This window comes from Pseudorasbora parva, chromosome 9, assembly GCF_024679245.1.
Source record: "Pseudorasbora parva isolate DD20220531a chromosome 9, ASM2467924v1, whole genome shotgun sequence".
Lineage (NCBI taxonomy): Eukaryota > Metazoa > Chordata > Actinopteri > Cypriniformes > Gobionidae > Pseudorasbora > Pseudorasbora parva.
In genome coordinates, this window is record NC_090180.1 from 46,829,751 (window position 1) to 46,855,870 (window position 26,120).

General features: G+C 37.3%; 1 protein-coding gene across 3 annotated transcripts in view; it reads right to left on the reverse strand.

Moving 5' to 3' along the window:
* Positions 1–26,120, reverse strand: part of pip5k1cb (phosphatidylinositol-4-phosphate 5-kinase, type I, gamma b) — a 57,641-nt gene that overhangs the window by 13,416 nt on the left and 18,105 nt on the right. For all 3 annotated transcript variants that reach the window (XM_067452856.1, XM_067452857.1, XM_067452858.1), the window contains exons 2-12: positions 15,715–15,746; positions 15,430–15,522; positions 13,941–14,071; positions 12,251–12,368; positions 10,988–11,140; positions 8,941–9,240; positions 8,026–8,231; positions 5,623–5,706; positions 4,249–4,297; positions 2,256–2,340; positions 1,972–2,133 (exon numbers count right to left, since the gene is read on the reverse strand). In XM_067452856.1, the coding sequence (XP_067308957.1) occupies positions 1,972–2,133; positions 2,256–2,340; positions 4,249–4,297; positions 5,623–5,706; positions 8,026–8,231; positions 8,941–9,240; positions 10,988–11,140; positions 12,251–12,368; positions 13,941–14,071; positions 15,430–15,522; positions 15,715–15,746 (1,413 nt within the window). The remainder of the gene's footprint in view (positions 1–1,971; positions 2,134–2,255; positions 2,341–4,248; positions 4,298–5,622; positions 5,707–8,025; positions 8,232–8,940; positions 9,241–10,987; positions 11,141–12,250; positions 12,369–13,940; positions 14,072–15,429; positions 15,523–15,714; positions 15,747–26,120) is intronic.

Consider the following 26,120-nt stretch of genomic DNA (forward strand, 5'->3'; position numbering starts at 1 on the left):
AAAGTTTTGCTGAGGTTTCCATTAAGTTACTGAACGTTTAAAATGTCCGTTTTTTACAAATATTTAAAAAACTTTTAATGTTTAGAGAGCGTTTGATTTGATCACTCTGCAAACATTATGCGAATGTTACTTTTGAACGTTTTCTGAACATTCTGAAACGATTAGTTACATTTAATTTTATTACATTTAAAAATGTAAAAAGTTGTTTTGTACTAACATTTTGAGAACATTATTAAAGACAAAATAACTTGGAACTAACATTATATTAATGTTACTAGAAGAAAAATTCATTCCTTTAAGATTTTTTTTTTTTTTTTTTGCATTTGAAATTATGTAAAATAAATAATATTTTTAAAGGAATGCTACATTGTGGCCACATGACCTCATTATTTAGTTGCATGTTTAATTTAAAAAGTGGGTCTAGTTATCATGCCATACAATACATTTGATTATTTTGCATTTTTAAAGCAACTAATGCCCATATTTTCCTGAAAATAAGTTGCACCTGACTGTAAGTTTCACCCTGTCAAAATTGCATTTTTACAAGAATAAGATAAGGCACATCAGCGTATACGTATAAATGTATTAAACATTTACTAACATTAGAAACATGCATTTTAGTTCATCTCACTCTATAACAAATCGTTTAAATGCGGTATTCAGAACATAACAAGAATGAAAAATATAAAACCAACAAATTATACTAGCATTCATCATAAATTCATTTTCTATATTTATTATAGACGCCAAGCCTAAACGTCTTCATTTAAGTAAGCAAATGTTTTGCATGCCTAATGGTAAATGCATTATATAAGCAGCTTTGCAATTTAAGTCACAAGCACGTTTCAGATGATAAAAACCACGGTAACACTCTATTTTAGTGTCAATTCTCACTATTAACTAGTGTCTTATTATCATGCATATTATATATTGTCTGTTTATTAGTACTTATAAAGCACATATTAATGATTTATTCTGTATGATAATATTCTACATGCCTTAATCTACCCAATACCTAAACTTAACAACTACCTTACTAACTATTAATAAGCAGTAATTATGAGTTTATTGAGGCAAGAGTTGTTAATAGTGAGAATTTGACCTTAAAGGGTTAGTTCACCCAAAAAAGAAATTTCTTTCATTAACTCCTCACCCTAATGTTGTTTCACACCCGTAAGACCTCCGTTCATCTTCACACACAGTTTTAGATATTTTATATTTTGTCCGAGGGCTTTCTGTCCTTTGAATGTAAGTGTATGCACACTATACTGTCCATGTCCAGAAAGGGAATAAAAACATCATCACAGTAGTCCATATGAGACATCAGTGGGTTAATAAGAGTCTCTTGAAGCATCCAAAATACATTTGGGTCCAAAAATAACAAAAACTACGACTTTATTCAGCATTGTCTTCTCTTCCGGGTTTGTTTTGGATCCTCAAATGAAGATTCAAACGGTTATGAATCAGCGGATTGATTCATGATTTGGATCGTGTGTCAAACTGCTGAAATCACGTGACATTGGCGATCCGAATCATGAATCGATTCGCTGATTCATAACCGTTTGAATCTTCATTTGAGGATCCAAAACAAAACCAGAAGAGAAGACAATGCTGAATAAAGTCGTAGTTTTTGTTATTTTTGGACCCAAATGTATTTCTGATGCTTCAAGAGACTCTAATTAACCCACTGATGTCTCATATGGACTACTGTGATGATGTTTTTATTCCCTTTCTGGACATGGACAGCAAAGTGTGCATACACTTACATTCAAAGGATAGAAAGCTCTCTGACTAAATCTAAAATATCTTAAACTGTGTGTGAAGATGAACGGAGGTCTTAACGGGTGTGAAACAACATTGGGGTGAGTCATTAATGAAAGAAATTTTAATTTGGGTGAACTAACCCTTTAATCTAAAGTGTGACCAAAACTGCACACATAAGTAAAGAAAGAGCGAAAGTAAGAAAGCTACCGTCGTTCTCCAGCACGGGGAAGCTGCGCGCTCCTCTCAGATCGTAGATGTTGGCGTCTCTCTCTGAGGGCAGCTGGCTGGCCGACCAGGCCGCTCCGGGGCCGCTGAATTTGGCCACGCTCAGCACCACACGGCCCTTCTTAGCAGGAGAAGCCTTCAGCGCTGGAGAAACCACAGACACACAGTCAGCTCTTCTGTTACATCACATGACATATTAAAAGGCTCTCTATTTAAATGAATTGACCGTAGTGAAGTTTACATTAATGCAGTCAGTCAGTACTCACAAGTGCTCTTCTTGAACACAGTGCTGCTCATGAACCTGAAGAAACGGTCAGCGTAGAAGTTGGGCCGGTGGACGGAAACAGTGTCCTGTGAGACAGAAGAGACCCGGAGGAGAGATGTGAGCCCAGTGGCCATTGACACGCATTGATCAGCCAATAACAGATCTCACTTTTGACTAGTTTTATTTCCTCCAACACTTTCCTCCAACACAATTATCCTTCAGAACGCAGTCGAAGAGGCACAGACACTTGGCAAGGATGGACCAATCACAGCCTTTTGTAATCATTATATTTCATATTGCTATTGCTATATTATATTATTGCTTGTATAATGCATGTACGACGGGTATAGTATATTATTATATTCATTCATTCATTCATTCATTCTAAAAAGTCTAATTTTAGAAGTCAGATTCTTTGTTTAGATTTTTTGACTTATGATATTATTTACATGACAATTAAGCCTATTTTATTTTATTTTGCTTATTGCAAAAGAACCAAACAAAAAACTCATACATAAACTTTATATTTATTATACATATGTATTTATTGTTTTTATATTGTGTAAAGCACTTTGTCCATTGTAGCGTTAAAATCAATTTGACTTTAAGTATTTGTTGTACTGCATTTAATTTATTCTGAATAAAATAAAAAAAATCCTTATATTAATATTTAATTTTTTAGTTTTATAATAAAAATACTATATTGCAATAATGAGAATCTAATATTAATAAAAAATGTATATAAAGTTTAGAAATGAATAAGTCAAAAATAGATCCTGATATTCTGAGGCCTCTTGGAGGAAGACAGTATTTGCCATATTTACAGTAAACGGTATTTGCTGGTAACATGTGGGAGTATATGGAGAGAAAAGGTCAGACTTTCCAGCTTTGAAGTAAAATGAACAAAGAGAAACAAAAGTTGGAAAGCGAATGGAAAGAGACGCAGATCTAAAGCGAAACCAAACACAAGTGATCCTTATCAAAGTCTATCCACTGTCTCAGTAAATCTCCAGTACAGCTACACACACACACACACACACACACACACACACACACACACACACACACACACACACACACACACACACACACACACACACACACACACACACACACACACACACACACACACATGTTGGTCTATGTGGTTTACAGGGACTCTCCATAGGCGTAATGGTTTTTATACTGTACAAACCGTATTTTCTATCCCCTTACACTGCCCCTGCCCCTAAACCTACCCATCACACACACACACACACACACACACACACTGCCCCTAAACCTACCCATCACAGGAAACATTCTGCATTTTTACTTTCTCAAAAACACATCATTTAGTATGTTTTTAAGGCCATTTGAATTATGAGGACATCCTCATAAACCACATTTATAGTGTAATACCAGTGTAATACCCATGTAGTTATACAAATTTGTGTCCTCATAAACCACATAAACAAGCAGCTCACACACACACACACACACACACACACACACACACACACACACACACACACACACACACACCTCATGCATTAATAAAGGAGGCCACAGGGTGAGATTACCACATTCAATATTGACTTCCACAAATTAAAGAGGCCATAATGCTCTTTACAAAGTATTGATTTAGTTTTTTTCCCTGCTTGAATGTTAATTATTTCCTCATATTCTCCATAGTTACTGCTCTTCCCAGACTTCCCAGTTGTGATTGGTCAAGCGCTTCTAGCATGTTTGGGAAATGTCCCGCCCCTTTCCATAACCGCCCTTTCAACACATTACTAACTAACTGAACCAGGCCCCGCCCCCTTTATTATGCGCATTAATGATTTAAATGAGGAATATTTTGACATGTTTTTTCCCTGAAGAAAACTCAAGACTACAATGGAGGCGTTTCAGGAGTTCAGAAACACTGACACTGATATAGAGAAGAACTCAAACAGCAAAATCACACACTAACGGAAGATGAAGATGGAAAAAAAGCAGAACAGGTTTCTCACCCCATCATGTACCAGAGCCTTCCACGTGTGTTCCAGCTTCTTAATGAGTCTGCAGGAACGAGACACACACACACTCACACATCAGCTTACAGATTCACAGAAACACAGACTGATGGGAGAGCTTTGGATTTATGTTTTTGCGACTTAATTTTTCAGTTTTCCAGAAATCTTACATAAGAGCCCATAAAACAACCCCAATGCTAGTGAAGATTATTAAAGCTGAGCGTTTCATCCCAGCTGGTCTACATGAGATCCATTCACATGACTCAGCAATAAGAGCTCAAACACACACTAATGGAGGCAGATGAGCAGAACGATACCCCAAACCAACAGGGCACATAAACCATATATGCCATTTAAAAAGCATGAAATAAATGTATATATATATATATATATATATATATATATATATATCATAATACTTTTTTATATCAACAAAAAGCCACAAGAAACATATTTTATGAAACACAAAATTCTAAATACTGCCAATTTTGCCAAAAAATAAATACATAAAAATACATATCAAAATGTAAAAATGCCCAATAATTAATTATTTAAGTCTTAAAAGGCTTTTTTTTAAAAATCCATTTATATTTTTAACATCAACTACAGTGCACCTGCACCATAAAACACACCGTTGACAAAGGTCTATTTAGCTTAAAACAAAAAGTCCCACAATTTTGCAAATAAACTAATAATTTATTGTTGAATAATGTTTTTAAATAATAATTTTTATAAATCAATATTTATAAAACAATTCAATCTGAAACTTACATCTAGCTCTGAAATATGATATAATATAACGTTTAAAATATCTATTAAAAATGCGTATCAATTAAATCTTAAGCAGGTTTGATGTTTGTATGAAAATCACTTAAATATAAGCTTATCATATCTTGAGAGCTTTGCTTTATTCTATAAAACGTGGGCATTAAAATGAAGTATTTTTATCGGGAGGTGTGTGTCATGGATCATGTAAAGCAGGATTTAGTGTTCAGACTGATTTAGAGAACCGAACGTGGCATTTGAAAACTGCACTTGTGAATCTGGCAGATGTGAATATACTATTTTATATAACATATAACCATCCCATAAAATCTGACTCCTGCATACCGTTTGTGTTTGCATGCACAAGTTCATTACCTTAAACAGCTTCACATCACATTCGGTACATTTTTAATAAAACGTTGAAAATCCACCAGAAATATTATATCATCAGTACTCTTTTATATTGCAATCCTGCATACTGACTATTTAGGACATATAGTACACAAATTGTTTAAATCTTAGATCCACTGCTTTAGAGAAAAGAGCAGATTTGAAATATGCTATATGAACAGATGCATTGTAGATTATAGTGTGTAAGTGTGTCACCTGTAGGACTGCAGGATGTCTATGATGCCTACGAAGAGCAGGAGTCTCTCTCCTTTACCACTGACTGCAGGGATCCCACCCATCCTACAGAGAGAGAGAGAGAGAGAGAGAGAGAGAGAGAGAGAGAGAGAGAGAGAGAGAGAGAGAGAGAGAGAGAGAGAGAGAGAGAGAGAGAGAGAGAGAGAGAGAGAGAGAGAGAGAGAGAGAGAGAGAGAGAGAGAGAGAGAGAGAGAGAGAGAGAGAGAGAGATACAGAGGCGTGACTTCTGTGTACCGTTACACCTATGGATAGATAACGATTCTGAGTGAATGCTCTCTGCTCTCTATATTCATAACACATTTTTACTTCAAACCGCTAAATCCCAGCCTCAGCCTATTCAGAAGTACCGGTACTTAGGTAGAAACCTATACATAAGAGCCTGACAAAAATGATTATTTTAAAGAAAAACATCATACGGTTTTAGAGGGTTTTGCATCTGAAGTCTTCATTTATTCTCATTATTTTTAAACACATCTCTAGTTATGCAGTGGCACAGAGTTAGACCCTTTTGACTCAGAAACGGCCCGACATCACTTTAGCCCCGTTTCCACCACAGGAACTTTACCCAGGAACTTTGGGTGGTGCTCGGTGTGTTTCGACCGCAGGAACCAGGGTCTAAATGAAGTTCCGGGTAAATATTTCCCCCTCCAAACGGCCCTGCTCGCGAGGTCGTACTTTTTCAAAGTTCAGGAACTTTCGAGGGCGGGACTTGGGCGCTGAACATGCTGATTGGTTCAGGACGCACACTCAAAGTAATCCGGTCAGGTCGTTTACATGGTGAAATGTTTCGTTTGATCGATTCATGAAAAGGTTTATCCACCCATTTTCAAATCGATTACAATTTCATTCAGTTTGGGCATTTTTATTACGATCAAGGTGTTTATATGGAGCATTTTTCTTCAGATTGGACTTTTAAACTGATTACAGTGCTCCATGTAAACGCACCGACGCAAAACGCAAAAATTGCGCTACATGGCACTTTAAAAACCGGATCGTTTATTTATAGTTCGATTACGGATATTTCACGTCATCTTCGAATGCATATTCGAATATCGAATAAAAAAGTGACAGCCCTATTGTTCGTCACTGGCTTGGAGGAGCAGTCGCGCGCAGTCCTACATCACCGGACTAATCTGCCTAATCTTCTCGGAACTTTATCGCGGTGGAAACGCAGACAGCTGCAGGTCTGGGGGGGAGAAAAGTTCCTGTAAAAAAGTTCCTGGTACAAATTGTTCCGGGTAATTTTGGTGGAAACGGGGCTTTTGTTGCAGAGACGCTATTGGTTAAATGCTGGCAAGCAGAACACGGAAGCAGCTTGAAGCTGAAAGCGTGAGTATGTCTGCGGTCATGAGATATTATAAAGTTGATGACGACAACATTGCATAGCAAACTGTGAGATATGTAAAGGATTGCAAGAGGTGGAAAGGAAAAGGCTACATTTAACACAACGAACCTGATACGGCACCTCAAAAACAAACACCCGACACAATACAGCGAGTTTACCCGACAACAGGAGAGGTAGGAAAGGTTGAAGAGGAGAGAAAAATGCCCCGTGACATCACAGCCAAGATCACGAGCACAAATGATCGCAATGAGTGACCTGCCATTCGCCTTGATATCATACTTTATTGTCAGATAAGTCTAAAAAAATTTCTTGCACAACAGTATCAATTTTACAACAGCCCACAAACATTAACCATCGACATACACTTAATCCACCTTCTCAAAACTGTGAATGTCTCCTTAAGTGATTTATTCAACTCTAAGATAGCCTGATACACAAAAGAGTGTTTCAGCCTCACTTTGTTTAGTTTTGGGACTCTGTTCTCCGATTTGATTGTAGTAATTCAAACTCATTGTGTAGGACATGATTAGGGTCAGAAACCATACTAGTAGCCAGTCTTAGGAAGTTGTTATAATAAGCTTCTCAAGGGGCTGACCTACAATTTTTGAACAGATTATTAGTTGATTAAACAACTTTGTTTTTGACATAACAGACAGACTCCTCTACCAGATAGAGTTGCAATATACTCATTATAACAGACCTAAAGGATAGCAGAAGAATCTGTTTTCTTACTCCAAAAGTAAAACACGGCCTTTGTAGAGAACACTGGATTTCTTATGCTTATATAAATGCTCTGTTAACAGAGATGTTGAATGTTAAAATAAGGTGAATTAAATACAAAATAAGGAACACCCTAGATCAGTTTTTTCGCTTTTCTTTATTCTTTTATGTATTATAGAAGTATCGGATCGGGACTCGGTATCAGTAGATACTCAAAATCGAATGACTCGAGGGCAAAAAAACCCTGATCGGGACGTCCCTAATCTTTCCTCAGACAGAACCCAAAGCATCACACGTACGTGTCTTCAGTGTCTATGGAGTCTCCGCACGCGGCTCCTCCCTGAATGGACTCCATGGCGGTGGAGTAAAGCGCTCGCTGCGCCGTCGGCCTCTTCTCGTCGCTGCTGCCCTGCGACCCCTCCATCTGCTGCTCGCGCTCCGCCTGGTCCAGGTTATGAACCCCCAACAACAGACTGTAGTCCATGATCTTAAAACTCTCCAACACCTGCACAGAGATATCATAGCTTTATAATAAATCTGTCCTTGAGCGAGCACATCCACGCAGACACACTGATTGATTGATTGAAGTTTATTTCGAGCAACAAAAAAATAAATAGACAAACAATAATAAATGAAAAAAAAAAAAAAAAAAATTATATATATATATATATATATATATATATATATATGCATACAATGCAATATACATAGGAAAATATAATAGCTTATCTGGACCAACTTTATATTAGGTGGCCTTAACTACTATGTACTAACATTGTAAATAATCATTTGATACAATGCACTTATTGTGTACAAACATGTTTTTACATTGTACTTACATTTAAAAAAAATACCTGCATGTAATTACATCTGTAATTAATTTCTGTAGTTACACTTTTGACACTTCCCTTACACTTAACCCTACCCTTAAACTGACCCACACCACCACACCTGTCCCTAACTCTACCCGTATCCCATCTCAATATCAGCAAAAGTGTTTTGCAATACAATTTGAACACAGTAAGTAGATTGTACTTATTTTTTGATGTAAGTACATAGAACTTAAGGCCACCTAATATAAAGTGGGGCTGCTTATCTCCCATATATACATATATATCATCACACATTACACATAATAATTATGCATAACATATAAATATATACACATATACTTGCTCAAAAGGGAGTGGAAAGAAGTAGAACTTGACACTCACCAGACAGTCTCTCTGGAGCGTCTTGACCAGGGCGTTGTACGTGTCCACGTCCAGCAGGAGTCCGTCTTGAACGTCCTGCATGAAGTCCAGGTCTTTAAAAGTGGGCCGGGACTTCTCGCGCTCTTTCTTGGACGCTCTGCGCTTGCACGTGGAGCCTTTCAGGTCGAACTTGAGGTGCATGCGGATGGCGCGGGGCAGGACGTTATTCATCACCACGATACGGATGTTCTTCCCGCCGGACTGGACGCAGTACAAACCGAAGAACTTGGGCAGCAGGGTGCGAGGATTCTGGTTCAGGTTCTGAGGGAAAGAAAACACAGGTCATGGAGGAATTCACTGCTGGCAAGTTGGGCTTTTGCTAAAGGTTATGCTGACAAAAATATGTTTTAAAAAAAGGACTTTTGGTAACACTTTCTTTTAAGGCTTGAGACATCACCACATGTACTTTTACCATAGTAAAAACAACAGTAAATTCTGCATAGCTAACCCTAACAGTAATGGTATGGTAAGAACATCAGTTCAATAGTTCATTAATATTGCTCAGTACTTATTTTAAGCAAGTACAATGTTACTACGGCATCTTAAAATAAAGAGTAAAATAAAAGTTTTGCTAAAGTTCTGAATGTTCTCTGAACGGTCAAAAGGTCCAGTTTTTTTTTTTAAGTTTTAAAAATGGGAATATAATTTTTTTTTATTTTGTACCACATTATGATGTTACTTTTGAATGTTCTCTGAAAAAAAAACTTTAAAAAAAACGGACGAACGTTATATTAATGTTATTGGAAGAACGTTTGTTCATAACATTGAGAGAAAATTGTCAGAACGTTCCCTGGGTATATAGTAGAAATGCAAAGAGCTGTTCCATGACTGGAATAAAAAAGAGATAAAATAGGCTGTGTGGGCGTTTTTTTTGTGTGCAAAAAGCTTGTATATATTAATTTTGAACATAATTCAGCATATTAAGATGATCAGATTTCTGGGGACATTTCCTATTTCATTGGTCAAAAAATCTTACTTAAAATCTATTAAGCGAATATGTTGTGGGTTCCATATCCTTAATTATTAATATTAATATTATTATGATGATTTTTGATGAAGTCAAACTGACCATAAAAGTAAACGGTAACCACTGCAAACTGACCAAACAGTGTTTTAACTAAATTAAGGCTTTAAAAAACCCATCACAAAAATAAAACAAAATAAATACTGATCAAAAAAAGACAAAAATACAACTTTTTTTTTCCAAATGTCATTATAGTTTGTGCTTTTGGAGGTGGAAGTTTACTATCCCTAATTATGCTTATTATTTCACATTTTGGGCTAATTTTGTGCAGAAATTAAGCACAAATTTGTGGCATTTAAAAATGCTTGAAAATGTTATTTAAATCCTTAAAACAAATGAAAAAGAAGAGTGCCTAAAAACGATCTAAATTCCTTGAAATATTTCCAGAATAACTCTGAATAACAACTGAGTTGAATATAACAATAAACACAATTCATGTTATATTATAATAAAATAAAAATGTTTTTCCTTACTTTTATATACAATATGTTGGTATTTTTATTTGTTAATATATTTTTTGACCATCACATAACGAAAAATTATGCATTTTGAGTCATCTAGCGGACATTTGCTGACAAATAAACAAAAAAAAGTACATATTGTTAATTTACATATACTGATATAAAAATACAAAACTTGTTCAAAATTAGCTAATGTCTCCCTTAATTCAGATTTGTGCCGTCTTCATTTGTCACATTGTACTGAAAATTAATCTTTTGAAAATTGCACAAGTTAATCTGACCGAAGTGAATTCTTTCCAAATGTTTTGGACACATAACCATGCCATAGAAACGGCCTCCTGTCCACACACTCCTACATACTGTTTGTGTTTGCATGTACAGGTCTGTGCACAATCTTAGCCTAAAATGCTTCTCTAAGATGCATAAATCTGGGAACGTTGTCATGCTCTTTTATTTTGTATTCATGCACACTATTTAGGATGAATAGTGTGAAACAGTGCTAAAGCGTCAGATGGCGACTCACCATATAGTATCCTGGGAGCAGCTTCTGCAGGAATTCAGCCTCTTTGTGCATGACGGTTTTCAGGATGAATTCATCGTCTCGAGTGACGTAGAAAATGGAGCCGCTGGCACCGGGGTTTGAGAGCTCGATCAAGGGTTCATTACAGAGAGAATACTGCAGCAAACAGAGATACACGACGGGACGTCAGAGGGTCTGCATTTATTCAAATTAATCTCATACAGAACTTAACCTAATACAGGCCTGGAGTCATGTTTTTATGTTACTTCTATGTTTTCTGGAGCTTGATATTAACATAAATCACAATCCATTTTTCATGCATGAACAAGAGCATCGTCTCGTGTTCCGCAGAGGACAGCAGGTCATACACGTTGAGAAATATAAATTATGAAATATAAATTATGTTATTTCCCCGACCCCTAAACCCATCACAGACAAATATTTATGTTTTTAAGCCGTTTAGGTTATAAGGACACATGAAGTTTGTCGATGTTTACATACCCAATGTCATTCATTATACACATTTGTGTCCTCATAAACATTATATACAAAAAAACACACACTCACACACACTCATCAGTGGATATCTGTAGTGCTTAAAATGGAAAGTATTAGTTTGCTAATCACCATCTGTCTCAGGTAGTGTGTGGGTGCGTGAGATAGTGTGTGAGAGTTTGTGTGCGTGTAACTGTGTGTGAGTGTGAGTGTGTTTGTATGTATGTATGTGTGTGTGTGTGTGTGTGTGTGTGTGTGTGTGTGTGTGTGTGTGTGTGTGTGTGTGTGTGTGAGAGTGAGTGTGTATGTGAGTGTTACTGTGTGTGTGTGTGTTATAAAGTGGCCATGCGCTTTCACACACCTAATATGTTTAAGTTTCATTTAATCTCCATACGCTGTGAGATCATAATTGCGCATTAACCTCCCCATGACCCTCAGCGCCGCCCTCTTCACCCTCATCCGCTCTTCAGTAAAGAGTCAAGATCCAAACCATTCAGCTCCAATATGAACATTTGATGCAAAGCAATATAGTAGCCAATTTAAAGATTCATTATAATTATATTTTATTCAAATATACACTAGTGTTCAAAAGTTTGGGGTCATTTTAAATAAATGATTACTTATTCATCCGTCATGCATTAAAGTGACAGTGTAGACGTTTATAATGTTATAAAAGATTCTATTTCGAATAAATGCTGTTCTTAAGAAACTTTCTATTCATCAAAGAATCCTGAGAAATAACCAATTTCCAATGTTGTGCTAAAGTCTCACCAGATAGTCGTCCGGCCGGATCCCGAAGAGCTCTCGGAAGTAGCGGAACGCCACAGGAGCGTAAGTCTTAAACCTGAAGTCTGGATAATGATGCGCCGGAGTCAGATTACTGCCTTCACTGTGAGACCAACAGAGACACACGTCACATGACATCTGGATCATTTGACTGATGCTCAATATGAGGTAGGTTCACATGTAATAATAATAATAATAATAATACATTTTATTTGTATTCAACTTTACATTTAGACAAATCTCAACATTATTATACTAGTGATGCTTGACTGATGAAAGAATTGAAACTAATCAAAGATATTTTATTTTTGAGTTGAGCAAAGACATTTGCTGTATTGTTTTCAACCCCCTCTCTCTTATCAGAAGGTCCTGTAGGAATTCCTAAAGACAAAGAGATGCTGAAGGCCTGAAGGCCAAATGTGTGCCACACCTGTAGCACAGAGGGGAAAGTTTGATCTGATTGGTCAGTTTGAATGTCTCACATTAGGGTTTCGGTCACATGGTCAAGGAATAGATAAAAGAGGATTCTAACTGTTGCTCTGTCTCTCTTATTCTCTGGCTCTCTCTGATCTTGGGGGCCTTCTCTTTGCTCTCTTCTTCTCTTTGTCTTTTTGTCACTCAGAATCGTCATCTCATTTTTGACTGAAATGGCTTTCGGAGGCTTTTGCATCTGAACTCTTCATAAATACATATATATCTGAGTCCTGATCAGGAGGAAACGTCCGATTCCGATCGAGTCTGAAACCTCACAATCGGATCTGGACATCCATAGGTGTAACGGTACACAGAAGTCACGCCTCTGTATCTGTATCTCTCTCTCTCTGTATCTCTCTCTCTCTGGTAACATTCTATACATGCTGGGTACTAAAAGTTTTGATCATCTCATTCATCTATTTTGTAACTATTTTAAGTGTAACCATAAGCAGATTTTGTCATTAAATTCTTTCAATTATAAATGATTTGCTAACTAGTTTTGATTTGGTATTGACTTTGAAGTGCTACCTATTGCAATACAATATGGTCACATTAAAGCAAAGCTCTCCCACATATTTTGCTGGTTGTAACTGCGGTTATTTCCGTCGTTGGTATAAGCTGCAGTGGGTGGTAAAGACGAGAAGTGTACAGTTTTCTACCATCTTGCTGATAACATTTGTTTAGTCGTTCGGCGACCCTGCAGCCTGAACCACTGTAGGCGATCCACCCGAGCACACCAAACGCGTTTTTCAGGTAGAAAACGCGAGGCACACTGCACTGCCTTTTTTGGTTGCCGTTTTTTCATTCAGAAAAGAGCAGTGCGCTGCAGTTTTTTTTTAAATGTTGCTAGCAAACTCCCGAATCAGCTGTCCTGTCAGTCAAATCAATATAACGGTTACCACAACGGAAGGCCCGCCTCTCCATTCATTCGATTGGACAACAGAAGATAAACGCGATGACGTCGGGCGCTTTTCGGCTCAGAGTTGACTTTTTTTGTTGACGAGGCGCCCGGAGACCAAAATCAGCGCGCATAACGCTCTCTGCCAACCGAAATCCATTCAAAAAGGCGCCACTCGCTGCAAAAACGTGTTCTGTGTGATCGGGGCCTTACACTGATTTCATTCTCAATGACAGTCAGTGAGACGATATGAACCGATGGTTTTGAAGCTCTGAACGTGCTTACACACACACAGATACACACCTGGGGAAGAAAATGCTCTCCACCACGTAGAAGTCTTGCATGAGGACGTCCCGCTCGGGTTTGGAGCTCAGGTTACCCACGGTGTAGCCGATCCCCAGCTGAATGGCTCCTTTCAGGGCAGACGAGGTCGTCTGGAGACACACGAGATGGAGAACCAGTTAAACATGACACGAAATCACTGGAGAACAGCAGGATGGGTGCAAAGGATCAAACACTAAACTACAAATATAAATACAAGATGATTATTATAAAAAAAATTGCTGGCAAATTAATTCATTGTGATTAATTGCATCTAACAAAAGTTTGTGTTTATATAATGTGTGTGTGTGTATGTGTGTATATATATATATACACACACACACATACATATGTATAAACAAACTTTTATGTTAGATGTGATTGATTGATTTGACAGCACTAATAAAAAAAGTAAATAAAGTATATAAATATTTAACTAAGTTTAATATAATAAAACATATATAAATATATAAAATAAAATGTTCATAAATTTGTACATTAAATATATAACAATATATTTGGTAACAATATATAATAAGGTAACAATGAACAAATAATTTGTTTACAAATTAATTAAATATATTAATTAAATAAAATATAACTGATTATTGTTAACAGATACAACTTTAGATTTTAATAATGGTATTAGTAAATGTTGAAATTAAGATGAACTAAAGAATTGTTCATGTTATTTCGTGTTAACTAATATTAACAGATTTTTCTTTATAGAAAAATCTATAGGAAAAAAACAATCAAAGAAGTTTTAAAACACTTTCCACTTCATTATAAAACAATATATTGGCTAATATTTAGGCATTTTTAAACCATTAGCATCAATAACTAAAATGTTAGGTTCCCTTTGTGTTTTAATAATGTGAAAATATTGTTTAAAATAAGTGTTTATTTAAATTCAAGCAATTCCAATGTCTTAATAAATTATTTATATATGTATATATGCAAAGTCATTTTTCAGTCAGATGATTTACAGGTTTAACCTCACATCTGAACTTAAAATTGCTTTAATTCATAAAGCTAGTTGAAATACAGATTTAAAGAAGTTTTATACCAGTAATAAAGAAGCAGATTATTGCAGAAGTGAAGTTTACATAATAACAAAAAAAAAATAGTTTACACAAAATACACTTAAAATCATTTGGACTCTAAAATGGTTAGAAAAACCAAAGCCATAAATCTAATCGAGTTGTGTTGCAAATTTGATGTTGATATCCCAAAAACTGAGGCGTTAAAAAGTGCCATTTCCATATAACGCAACGTCCAATTTCAGGATGAATTCTGAGTGCTTAAGCTTAGATTAATAATGATTACTAAAATCTGTGATAAAGAAAAAGGCACTGGGACACTGACAGATAAACGGCTAGATGAGGGAAAAAACAGATTTCCAGAGCAGATGCTTTTGGACCCCACTCTATGATGACTGACCCTGTGAAGAACGACACACACACACACACACCTTCTTGTACGTGGTCTCTCCGGACGCATCGACTCGCCTGTGGCCGATCTTCTTCTCGAGGCCAGAGCTGAGGTGACACGAGGAAGACGGCATCTGAGGAGAGAGACCCCGATGAGATGCGATGGCATTTTACAGCGATAACATTAAATCCCATTCGCTTCTCAAACCTCAGATCAACAACATGTTCCTCTAAACTGAAACACTTGAGCTCTTAACTCTTCTCAAGATTCACCGCATGCAGTGAAATCTGAGTTTTATGACATGAGGATGAGGAAGATTCTTCACCTCCGTTAGTTGGGTCTTCTTCAGAGCAGCGTCTGAAACACACAATCAAGAGAAAGATATTATGACACACATCCCATACGGATAATAAAGCAGATCATTGTTTTTTTTTTAATTATACAACGACTTGTGCTAATAAAAGATTAGTTTAAACCACATACAAATCTTTATGCTTTACTGCACAATACTAGTTTATTGTTATTTCTATTTCATATTCATATGAACATGTATTTACTGTAGTGAGCTCATTGTTTATGGACTCCTTAACTAGTTTCAATAATCATTTAATACAATGCACTTATTGTGCACATGTTTTTACATTGTACTTACATTTTTAAAATTAGCTGCATGTAATCACAACTGTAATTCATTTCTGTAGTTGCATTTATAATTACACAGTTGAAACTTCCCTTAGACCTCAGCTCTCCTCTGATAACTGATCACTGTAAATTGTAATGTAGATGCACGCATTTTCTGTGAAGCTGCTTTGAGACGATATACAAACAAATGAGAATAAAAATGTAAATTGAATGCATGATCTCTTAATTTTTTTGTGATTATTTTCATTATTTTAATTCCTTTTCTATGTAAAGCCCCATTGTGTATGAAATTAGCTATAATATACATTGTCAGGACTCTGGTTTGATCATAAGGCTTTTGTGTGTGTGTCTGTGTGTGTGTGTGTGTGTGTGTGTGTGGTTGTCAGTTCCACTCACTCGGCCATTGCAGCTGCACCTCATTCTAATTAGTGCTCCAGCTCTCCCCACACACACCTGTCTCTCGTTTTTGCATTGATTCCTCCACTACTAAAGGCTGCAACATACTCCGCAAGAACAGAGATAAAAGTTCTCGCTCCCAGGGCTGCGAGAACAACGTCATTTTGTTCTCACAGCCCTGGTTTGGGAGTTCTCGCAGCTTGTTCTTGACACATCACCTGAGCAGAACTTTTTTCTAGCGGGTGTCGGAGAACTATTGTGTGATTGGTCAAACATTTAAAGTGGGCGGGGTTAATGCGGAGAAACGCAGATGATCGGCACCTGCTTTTCTCGTGAAGTATGAATGTACTGGCCAGAACGAACTTTGTTCTTGTTCTTGCCACCTCGAGAAAACGAACAACTGTCTTTGTTCTTGCAGAGTATGTTCCAAGCTTTATGCTTCTCTGTCAGTGTGTCTTGGTTACCGTCTGTTTCACAGCTGTCCAAACTACTCCTGTTCTAATTGTGCCAAGCTTACATGCCCTGATTGTTTGTTTAATCTTGTTTTTTCTTCTTTGATTTGCCCAGTTCCTGTATGCAGACCTGTGTTGGATCAGTTACATGGTTAATGATTTTCTGCTTCTGTTTTGGATTCTGTTATCTGTGCTCTGCTAATGGGACTGTGGGTTCCCTCTGGTTTTGACCCCTGCCTGGCCCATCTTCCTTACCAACTTTCCTTAGGGATTGTTGCATTGCTGAACTGTCTCCTGGCTTGTATCCTGACTGCCCCTTGGATTTCGCCTCCGCTCAGCCCTTTACCTGGCAGCTCGGCGCCTGTTATTTTGTGTTTTGTCTTTTCTTGCTGTTGGGTCAATAAACTAAGCTAACTGCTAATCTGCTCTTGGGTCCCGGTTTCATCCCAGCACCCCTAACAAACATAAACTAGTACACAGTGAATGCAACAATGCTGTCACACAACCTTAATATCCCAGCTAACAAGAATATATTCGAAAATGTAACATTCCACGAATGTTCCCTAAACGGTCAAAACATCCAGTGGCCTGTTGCACAAAGCTGGTTTCAGTTGCTACCCAGGTAAGTTTGGGATTAGTTTGAGCAAACTCTGTCTATTTGTTATATTGATATTATATGAATTATGTAAGGGATAATCCACGGCTAGCCATGCATTTAAGGATTTTAATGCATGGCGTAGAGGCGAAGAACCACCCGACGCGAAGCGGAGGGTGATTGCCAACAGTTGGAAATTTCGTTTTTGGTGATTGTTTTCGTGAAATTAGACATGGAGTTTTTTAGGTTTATTTGGCTTGGAGGTGAAATTATGTTTCGCCTGCTTGTTGAGGTTCTAGATCTCAGATGTCGCAATGTCAGTATGTCGTAGGGCTAATGTCAGTATGTCACGCAAAAATAAAGTTTTACAGTAACGGACGCGACTGTTAATGCCTTATTTGTAGTCGTAGTGACCCGATTTATTTCGTGTTTTTCCTAGAATGGGTGACGTAGGCTATTACAAAACATTTAGTGGTACATGCCAATCAAATACAGACGTGACACAAATAACATGTTTAAAAAAATATTACTGACTTTAATGTGTTTTATTGACATCTAAAATACAACAAAATTAGGCTATTTATTTAGGATTTTGTGTCACGTCAGTATAGGTGCTCGAGTCTGTCAGTGTAGGTGTCGCGACCATCATAGACTGTAAAAAACACACGGCGACATGTTTCGCAACTCAGCATCATGCAGGTGTTATGTCAGGGTCAGTGTGTGTCGCGATAATGTCAGTGACGTGGCAATGAAGATCGCATGTGCCACGGATGTGCCAATACACGCATAATATACCTGTCAAGTATCCCGTTTTGGCCGGGAAAGTCCCGTATTTTACCCTTCTTTCCCGCCGTCCTCCCGTATTCATAATTTCCCGTAAATCTCCTGTATTTTAAACTGTGTTATTAAAAAAAAAATAATACCGGAGTAAAAAAACAAAAAAAACATTTCCAATTTGAGCTCTGTAACTAGCCTCGCGATAACTGCCCTCTGCAGTTGTCGCGAGGTTGTAGTGTGTGAGGTCAGATGACGACGAGTGACAACGCGGGGAAAACAAAACAAAGACGGATGATGGACGTAACTAACGATAGAGACGGAAGGCACTCCTGCCAATAATCCCAAACCCTGTGTAAATACCGTGATCAATGGGACAGCAAATTTAATTTTCTGAAGAGGAGCAGGTGGGGGACAGACGCGTTTTGTATTGGATGGATTAATCTATATATAATTCATAACTTGATAACTTGTTATACAGGTAGGAAGAGCACAGGTACAAATAAAATGTATTATTATTAATTAAAATGTATGTATTATGGGCTTATGTGAGGATTTAAGGATTTATTTTCAAAACGATCTCTCAATCTTCAGAAGAGAAGTGAATCAAACGGACACTGTGATTGGCTGTTTGCCACACGTGTCACACTTTCAGGTGCACGTGCTTGAGAGTTGATCACTAACTCTGGATTAAACCTGAGTTGACAGAGCAAGTTTATACCAAGCTTTGAGAAACGGGTGAACTTGATCTTAAACCAGGTTGGATTTATCTGGATTTGTCAACTCTAAACCTACTCTGAAACTTGTTCAGCTAGCTTCATGAAACAAGCCTCACATTTCTAAAACATAAAAAACAAAAACAAAATTCTTGCCTATGCAAATGTAACGGAAACATTCCATATTTTGTCATTCAAACATTATGGAATTGTTACTTTTGAAAGTTCTCTTAACATTCTAAAACTAGTAACATTTAAAAAGCGTTCCATTAATGAAGTTTCGGTACACATCATTAATGGAACATTCTATTAATGTTACTGGAAGAACGAAGAGAACCTTGCCAGAACGTTTCCTGTCAGCTGGGAAGTCAATGAATAGCATCAATTTTCGTCCATTTCGTATGCAATTTTTGAATTACATAATGAATCAAGAAAAAGATTGTGCTTCATATTACTTCCAGTTCAGTCATCTCGCTAAAAGTGAAAGGTCAAGTCAAGTGCATTGCTTTGTGGGATACATTACCCACTCAGTGCAGGCTGCACATTTTGGGAACTATAATATGTATACAGGTAATATGCATACTGTGCACAACTGCAACAAACACAAAACTAGCATGTACTCTGAACACACACTGGTTAATGTGTGAAGAACAGTCCAAGGACAAACGGTGGGAGTCTGCCTCGCAGTTACTTCACACTGCGCTTTTCTCCCGCATGTTTCTGTGTCACTGAATTCAAGGGGAGGGGGCGGAGCTCCCGACAAGTAAACCTGTCAATCATTCCTCAGCACGTGCTGCCAGCGCCGCGGAGTTAACAGAACGCAAATGAGACCTGACCTGCTGGAAACAGAGCAGCAATGCAGCACTTTAATCTTAATTTCATTCTGGAACACATGTCCAGGTATTATTTTTGAGCAAAAGCAAAAGAAAATGATATTTTTCATAAAGAAAATCGAGCTATTTTAGGACCATTAACACTTTGTTTAAAGCCTTTATGTATAATGCATTATAAAGCCATTAATAATGCACATTATATCTTTCCATAAATAAGTTAAAATGCTGAAAATCTGAAGTTGGTTTGATTGTCATGCATTTTAATGCATTGTACTTTCGGAAGGCGTGACAATGAGAAGTATTATAACTGTGGTAATGAGATCATGCAATGCATTATAAGGCATAATTAATGCATTCAAAAAAATGCATCAGACAGTACGGGTTTCAAGTAAAGTTTGACTTGAGTAAAGACATTATTTTAATGACATTTAAACATTTAGCCCTTCACTAATTCAATTATTATTCAAATTAAAATACTACATGCATGCACAAATACCCACTATTTCAGATCATACTTTTTCAAGGGAAAATGAAGCCACAATGCAAATAATCTAAAACGGCTTTATTTTCTCCATGCAAAAGATATGATTTTGGGGTTAAATGTGGCGTGGACATGTTCTGGACAGATCTAGAATATCCTCTAAAGCTTCAAGAGTGTGTGTGTGTGTGTTGATAGCAGATGCAGTATTGTTGACGCTCTCTCGTGGAGGCGCATGTGCTAGAGAAGCAGATAATGAGAGGCGAGGAAACACGTGACAAGTGAAGCAGTCGTCTGCCTGCCAGAGACAGAAATACACAGAAACATGCTGAGAAAATCACTTCTGCCTCTCTCTCTCTCTCTCTCTCTCTCTCTCTCTCTCTCACACACACACACACACACACACACACACACACACACACACACACACACACACACACACACACACACACACACACACACACACACACACACACACAGCAGAACCAAGCCGAGCGTCCACACACTTCCACAGACAGACCGAACGCTTCTTTTCTGATATAAAAGGACATTTACTACAGAGGGTGTTACTACATCTTCACACTTTACAAGAAAATGTGGAGGCGTCCGCCTGTGTGCAAAGCTCTCAGAAATTATGCTTGATAGTCCATATATATATATGGATATTCTGTTATTATGCAAGCTCACCGCTTTTTTCAAATCTAGATCTCAGAATCCAATGCAACAAAAATAACACCTTTAAAAAAAGCCCAAATCAATTGTAATCATATTTGTGCCGCTGTGATTAATGGAAAGAGACGAGGACGAGACATGAAGCAGCGGCACAGAGGAACAGATGGAGGAACCTCAGACAAACATCCACAGGGAAAACAAGGCATATATTATGGAGAAAGAAAAACAAACAAGTCAGGATTGTTTTATTTAACACATAATATGATTATGACAATATCATAGTTTCGCTTCAAAATTACACGTCAAATCATTGTAAACTGTGCAAACGGCTTCTGTCATTTTGCATATTTTTCCCCGTAGCTTTATTATAGTGTTTTATTTTGATGGGAACTTATAATTTTAAGGATGCACCGATATGAACATTTTGGCTGATATCAATAATACTTTATATTTGAAAGCCAATCACTGATATATTGGCCGATAAATCGAAACCCAAAAACAAAAGTCTCTATTAAAATCCAGCACTTTTGAGAGAGTACCAAAAACCAAATCATTTTGGTGACAGACTTGAGCGAAGGGATTGGTCCACTGGTTAGTCCAATCACATCCTCTGTTGAGCCTAAAATTCGGTAAACGTTATATAATTTATGCAATTTGCATAAGGAAAGGAGGATGGAAACATTGCGAATGATAATCATAACTACTAGAAAATGTCAAATGGATAAACCTATGAACAAAGGAGATCCCACTGCAATCAGCAGCATCCTTGGCAACAAAGAACTGAATACTGCATCACACACACACACACACACACACACACACACACACACACACACACACACACACACACACACACACACACTGAAAAGAAAAGAAAAGAAAAACAATGTTGTTTTTCACACACACAACAGCATGTCAAAGCACATTAGATGAAACAGTGATTCATGTTCTGGTGGCTCAAATTAAAGCAGTAGAATCATATTCACACTGTCAGCGGCAATAACATCACACACACACACACACACACACACACACACACACACACACACACACACACACACACACACACACACACACACACACACACACACACACACACACACACAAAAGCGCACACACACACACACACACACACACACGGATTTACACACGAGACAAACAAACCACATACTTCTCATCCAGTGTTTTATGATTTTGCAAACGACTAATCTAAATGTTTTGTTGCCAGATGCCAAGCAAAGATAAATGCGAGAGCTTAAAAAAGTCACATAAATGCTGTGATTTAAATCGACAGTGAAAAGTAAAGCAGAATATATTGTCTAATTCAGGCCAGTGACAGACTGGATCTCTCCAGGAGCATTGTGGGAGAAAGCCAACAGACCGCTAGAGATTCACACCAACTGCTCACGATACATCTGTTTAAATGTGACAAAACACAGCTATGAGTCTGCGCTGGTCACTTCATACATGTGTGATGAAAAGACATTTTAAGATCATTATACAGACCTACAAATAAACTGACTGTATCGTGCATGAAGTACTGTATAGACAAATGTGTGTGTCATCGCAGAATAACATTCGATTCTCAATTCACAAAAACCAACATAAGGTTCAAGGCAAATTCAGCACACAGGATTTATCCTTTAACTGATATTATAAACAGCATATTGTGCAGGTATAATGAGGTATCCATAATGCCAAAACAATTATTATAACATATGGATGTTATGCATCATCATTACAGTTTTTGGATGAATCTCACAAATCTATTTATTCTAAATTGAAATGAAATGTGATCTTGTTTTCCTGACAAATTGTTTTAAATTAAAAAAAAAACAGGTTGCTAAAGAAATAAAATAATAATGTAAAGGATTTTATGCTGAAGTCTAACCCTAACATTTTTAAATAAAAAAATAAATCCAAACTCTAAATATAAAAGATCAAATTCTATATTAATTTTTAGATATTTTAGTTTAAAAATGGTAGGGTTAGACTTGAAGGTGCCCTAGAATGATTTGAAACAATATGTTAAATTGTTCTCTGATATCTACACAGAGGGTATTTGGCTTATTTAAGGGCAAAAATTGTCCAGATACAGTTTTACAGGTCCATTTACAACCCTATAAATTGTCCCTAGGATGTAATGCTCTGTTATTGCCTTATTTGGAAGAGTCATGAATATTAATGTTGAGCTCTGCTCTGATTGGCTTATTTCTGCAGCTCACAGCAGTTCAGTTGTTCAGCGAAGTCCTGACAGAACACAGATAGACTGAATGACACTTTAAGCAGAACATCTCAAATGGAGATTGATAAAATGCAGCTTACTTGTTTATTGGTATTTTCAGATCATCCACGCGCGAGAAAGAGCTTGCGTGCATATGGTTGCCAGATTTCAGTAATTTAAATCCCCAAACAGAGCTTTTCTGTGAAAATAACTTGTATACTATCCGGAGTTTTACCTAAACATGTCCAATCTGGCAACCATATGCACGCAAGCTCTCTCTCTCTCTCTCGCTCAGCAATGTCCATTTGAGATGTTCTGCTTAAAGGGGGGGGGGGGGGGTGAAATGCTGTTTCATGCATACTGAGCTTTTTACACTGTTAAAGACTTGGATTCCCATCCTAAACATAGACAAAGTTTCAAACACTAATGTTGGACGTTTGATGGAGTATTTCTGTGTCAAAAATACTCCTTCCGGTTTCTCACAAGTTTCGGAGAGTTTTTTTCGAGTATGGGTCGGCTTGACGTTAAATAGAGCGGAAGGTCCTTGTATGGGCCGTACGGGCTCTTCTCCCGGTAGGGTGCGCGCGCGCGTGACTAGAGCGAGAGAGGAAATGCACGCCCATAAACAATCTCAGGTGCAGATCCAGTCGTCCGTGAACACTTATGTCGCGCGCCGCGCTCCACTTTATTCCTATGGGTGACGTCGAGCGACTTCAACGCTTCAGCACAGCATTCTGGGAAGGCAGCGCTGCATTTGAACCGATTTGAACGCAGAAGTTACGGAAAGCTTCAAAGCATCGCTTCAGTCGTGTCTCAAAGTGGATTTCCACGCCACTGCTGTCACAGGACTTCACCAAATCATACCAAAGAAGTGTGTTTTTGACGGAGCGGTCCCAGCGATAAATGTTCGGTCCAGCTTTGGAAGCAGCCGGTGAGTAAAACTGCTTCAGATGTCTGTGCTGTTGGCTCGTCGCGTGAGTAAACATCAGTAAACGACACGATCGCGTGCTGCGTCATTCAAATGCGCTAACGGTTACTCCATTGTTGTTCTATGTATAACGTTACACTAGTCTGACATGCAAAACTGTTTTGCTTGCTACTGCTAAGGTTTAATGTTAGTTGCATACAATAGTCCATAAACCGAATCATGTCCTCATAAACTGCGAGTAAAGACACAAATGTTGACAGGCCACTAAATACAGTCCATACCACAGAGACCGACGTCCTGATGTTGCCGTTTCTCCTGTTCAATTTATTTCAGCCTCAGATTTGATTCTGGATCATATCTATTAGCTGAGATAGCCATTGGGTTTCTCCACGCTTGAGGACGTCACCGCTTTGTTCGCGCTTGTCATTCTTTAGCTCCGCCCACACGATACGCCTCCAGGCACTCTGTTTTTTTCCGGAAAGACTCGGTACAGCCCATATTTTTTTTATAAATATAATAAAACTAAAGACTTTTCGGAGATATGAAGGATGCAATACTACTCTATAGGTACTCAAGATTGACATGAGATTGACTGAAACTGAGTGTTTCACCCCCCCTTTAAAGTGTCATTCAGTCTACATTTTAGACTTAGTCTTTTTTTGTTTATATAACGTTAGTCACAACGTAGGCTACGCAGTGACTGTGATGTAGCCTAATCTGAAATACAAATAGGCAAAAACATCATAGGCCTACTTCAGTTCTCAAAAATATAAATATATAACTTATATATTTACAAATGAATAGCCTTGTCAAATTACTGTCGTTTTAACTTATATGGTGACATTTGCTAGAAGGATCGAGTAAACGATCTGTAAGCAACGTATCTACAGTTGTATTTTGTAATACAAAATAATATTACCCTTTGTCATCAGACACACTATTTAGTTTTGTATGGTACTCTGAGTTTCCTGTTGTTACTGTACTAGCATCTTGCGTTATCTAGATGCGGTCTCTCTAAGAAACTTTCAATTTAATCAGAAATTGTTTAAACAGTCAATAAGTGGATAAATCACTACTTACTGCTGCAGGAATACAGTCGCCCCTTTCTTCAGTTTAAGACGCTGAGCGAAGTTTGCTTGAAATGGGCCGAACAAACGAACAATCTTGAATTAAATTGTTGTGGTATCCGATTATAATAAACATCAGCCATGACTGTTGACATATGACAACAGTCTCCTGCACAGCCTGAACCATGTGTGTCATGAGAGCCGTTTTTGCTTTCCTCGAGTGTCTTTGTTTAGCGGCAGTCCCAGTTACCGTCAGTTCCGCCTGACAGTGAACATGTTTGGACAGATGCAAATGTTGGGGGCGTGCATATAATAAATGATCCCCAATGCTTGCGTCACGGTTGGGCTCAAGGCAAGTTTATTTGTATAGCACATTTCATATCCAATGGCAATTCAAAGTGCTTTACATAGAAATTAATTAAAACAGTGGTAACAAATGCATAAGAAAAAAGAATACCATATGGACGAATTAAAAATTAAAAACAAGCATAGTTAAAACAGTTGTAAAGATAATAATAATAATAAAAAAATGAAAAGAAAAAAAAAATATTGGGGTTTATGTTGAGCACTTATTTTTCTGTGGTGTTTTTGATTTACGAGATTTACATAAGAAGGAGGAGGCAATGGTGTTTGAAACTCTCAGTATGTGATGTCCATGTACTGAACTCTTATTATTTCACTATGGCAAGGCTAATTCAATTTTTCATTCTAGGGCACCTTTAAATAATATTAATAATTATATAAAGTTTTTAATTCAAATGTACTGCTTTATATATATATAAAATTATCCATATTATTTAAGTCTAACCATTTTAAAACTCAAATATCTAAAAAAAATAATATAGAATTTGATCTTTTATATTTAGAATTTGGAATTTTTTTATTTAAAAATATCATATTTTTAAATTACAGATGGTTTGCAGATTAATGCTATACCGTTTCCTTATGAGAAAT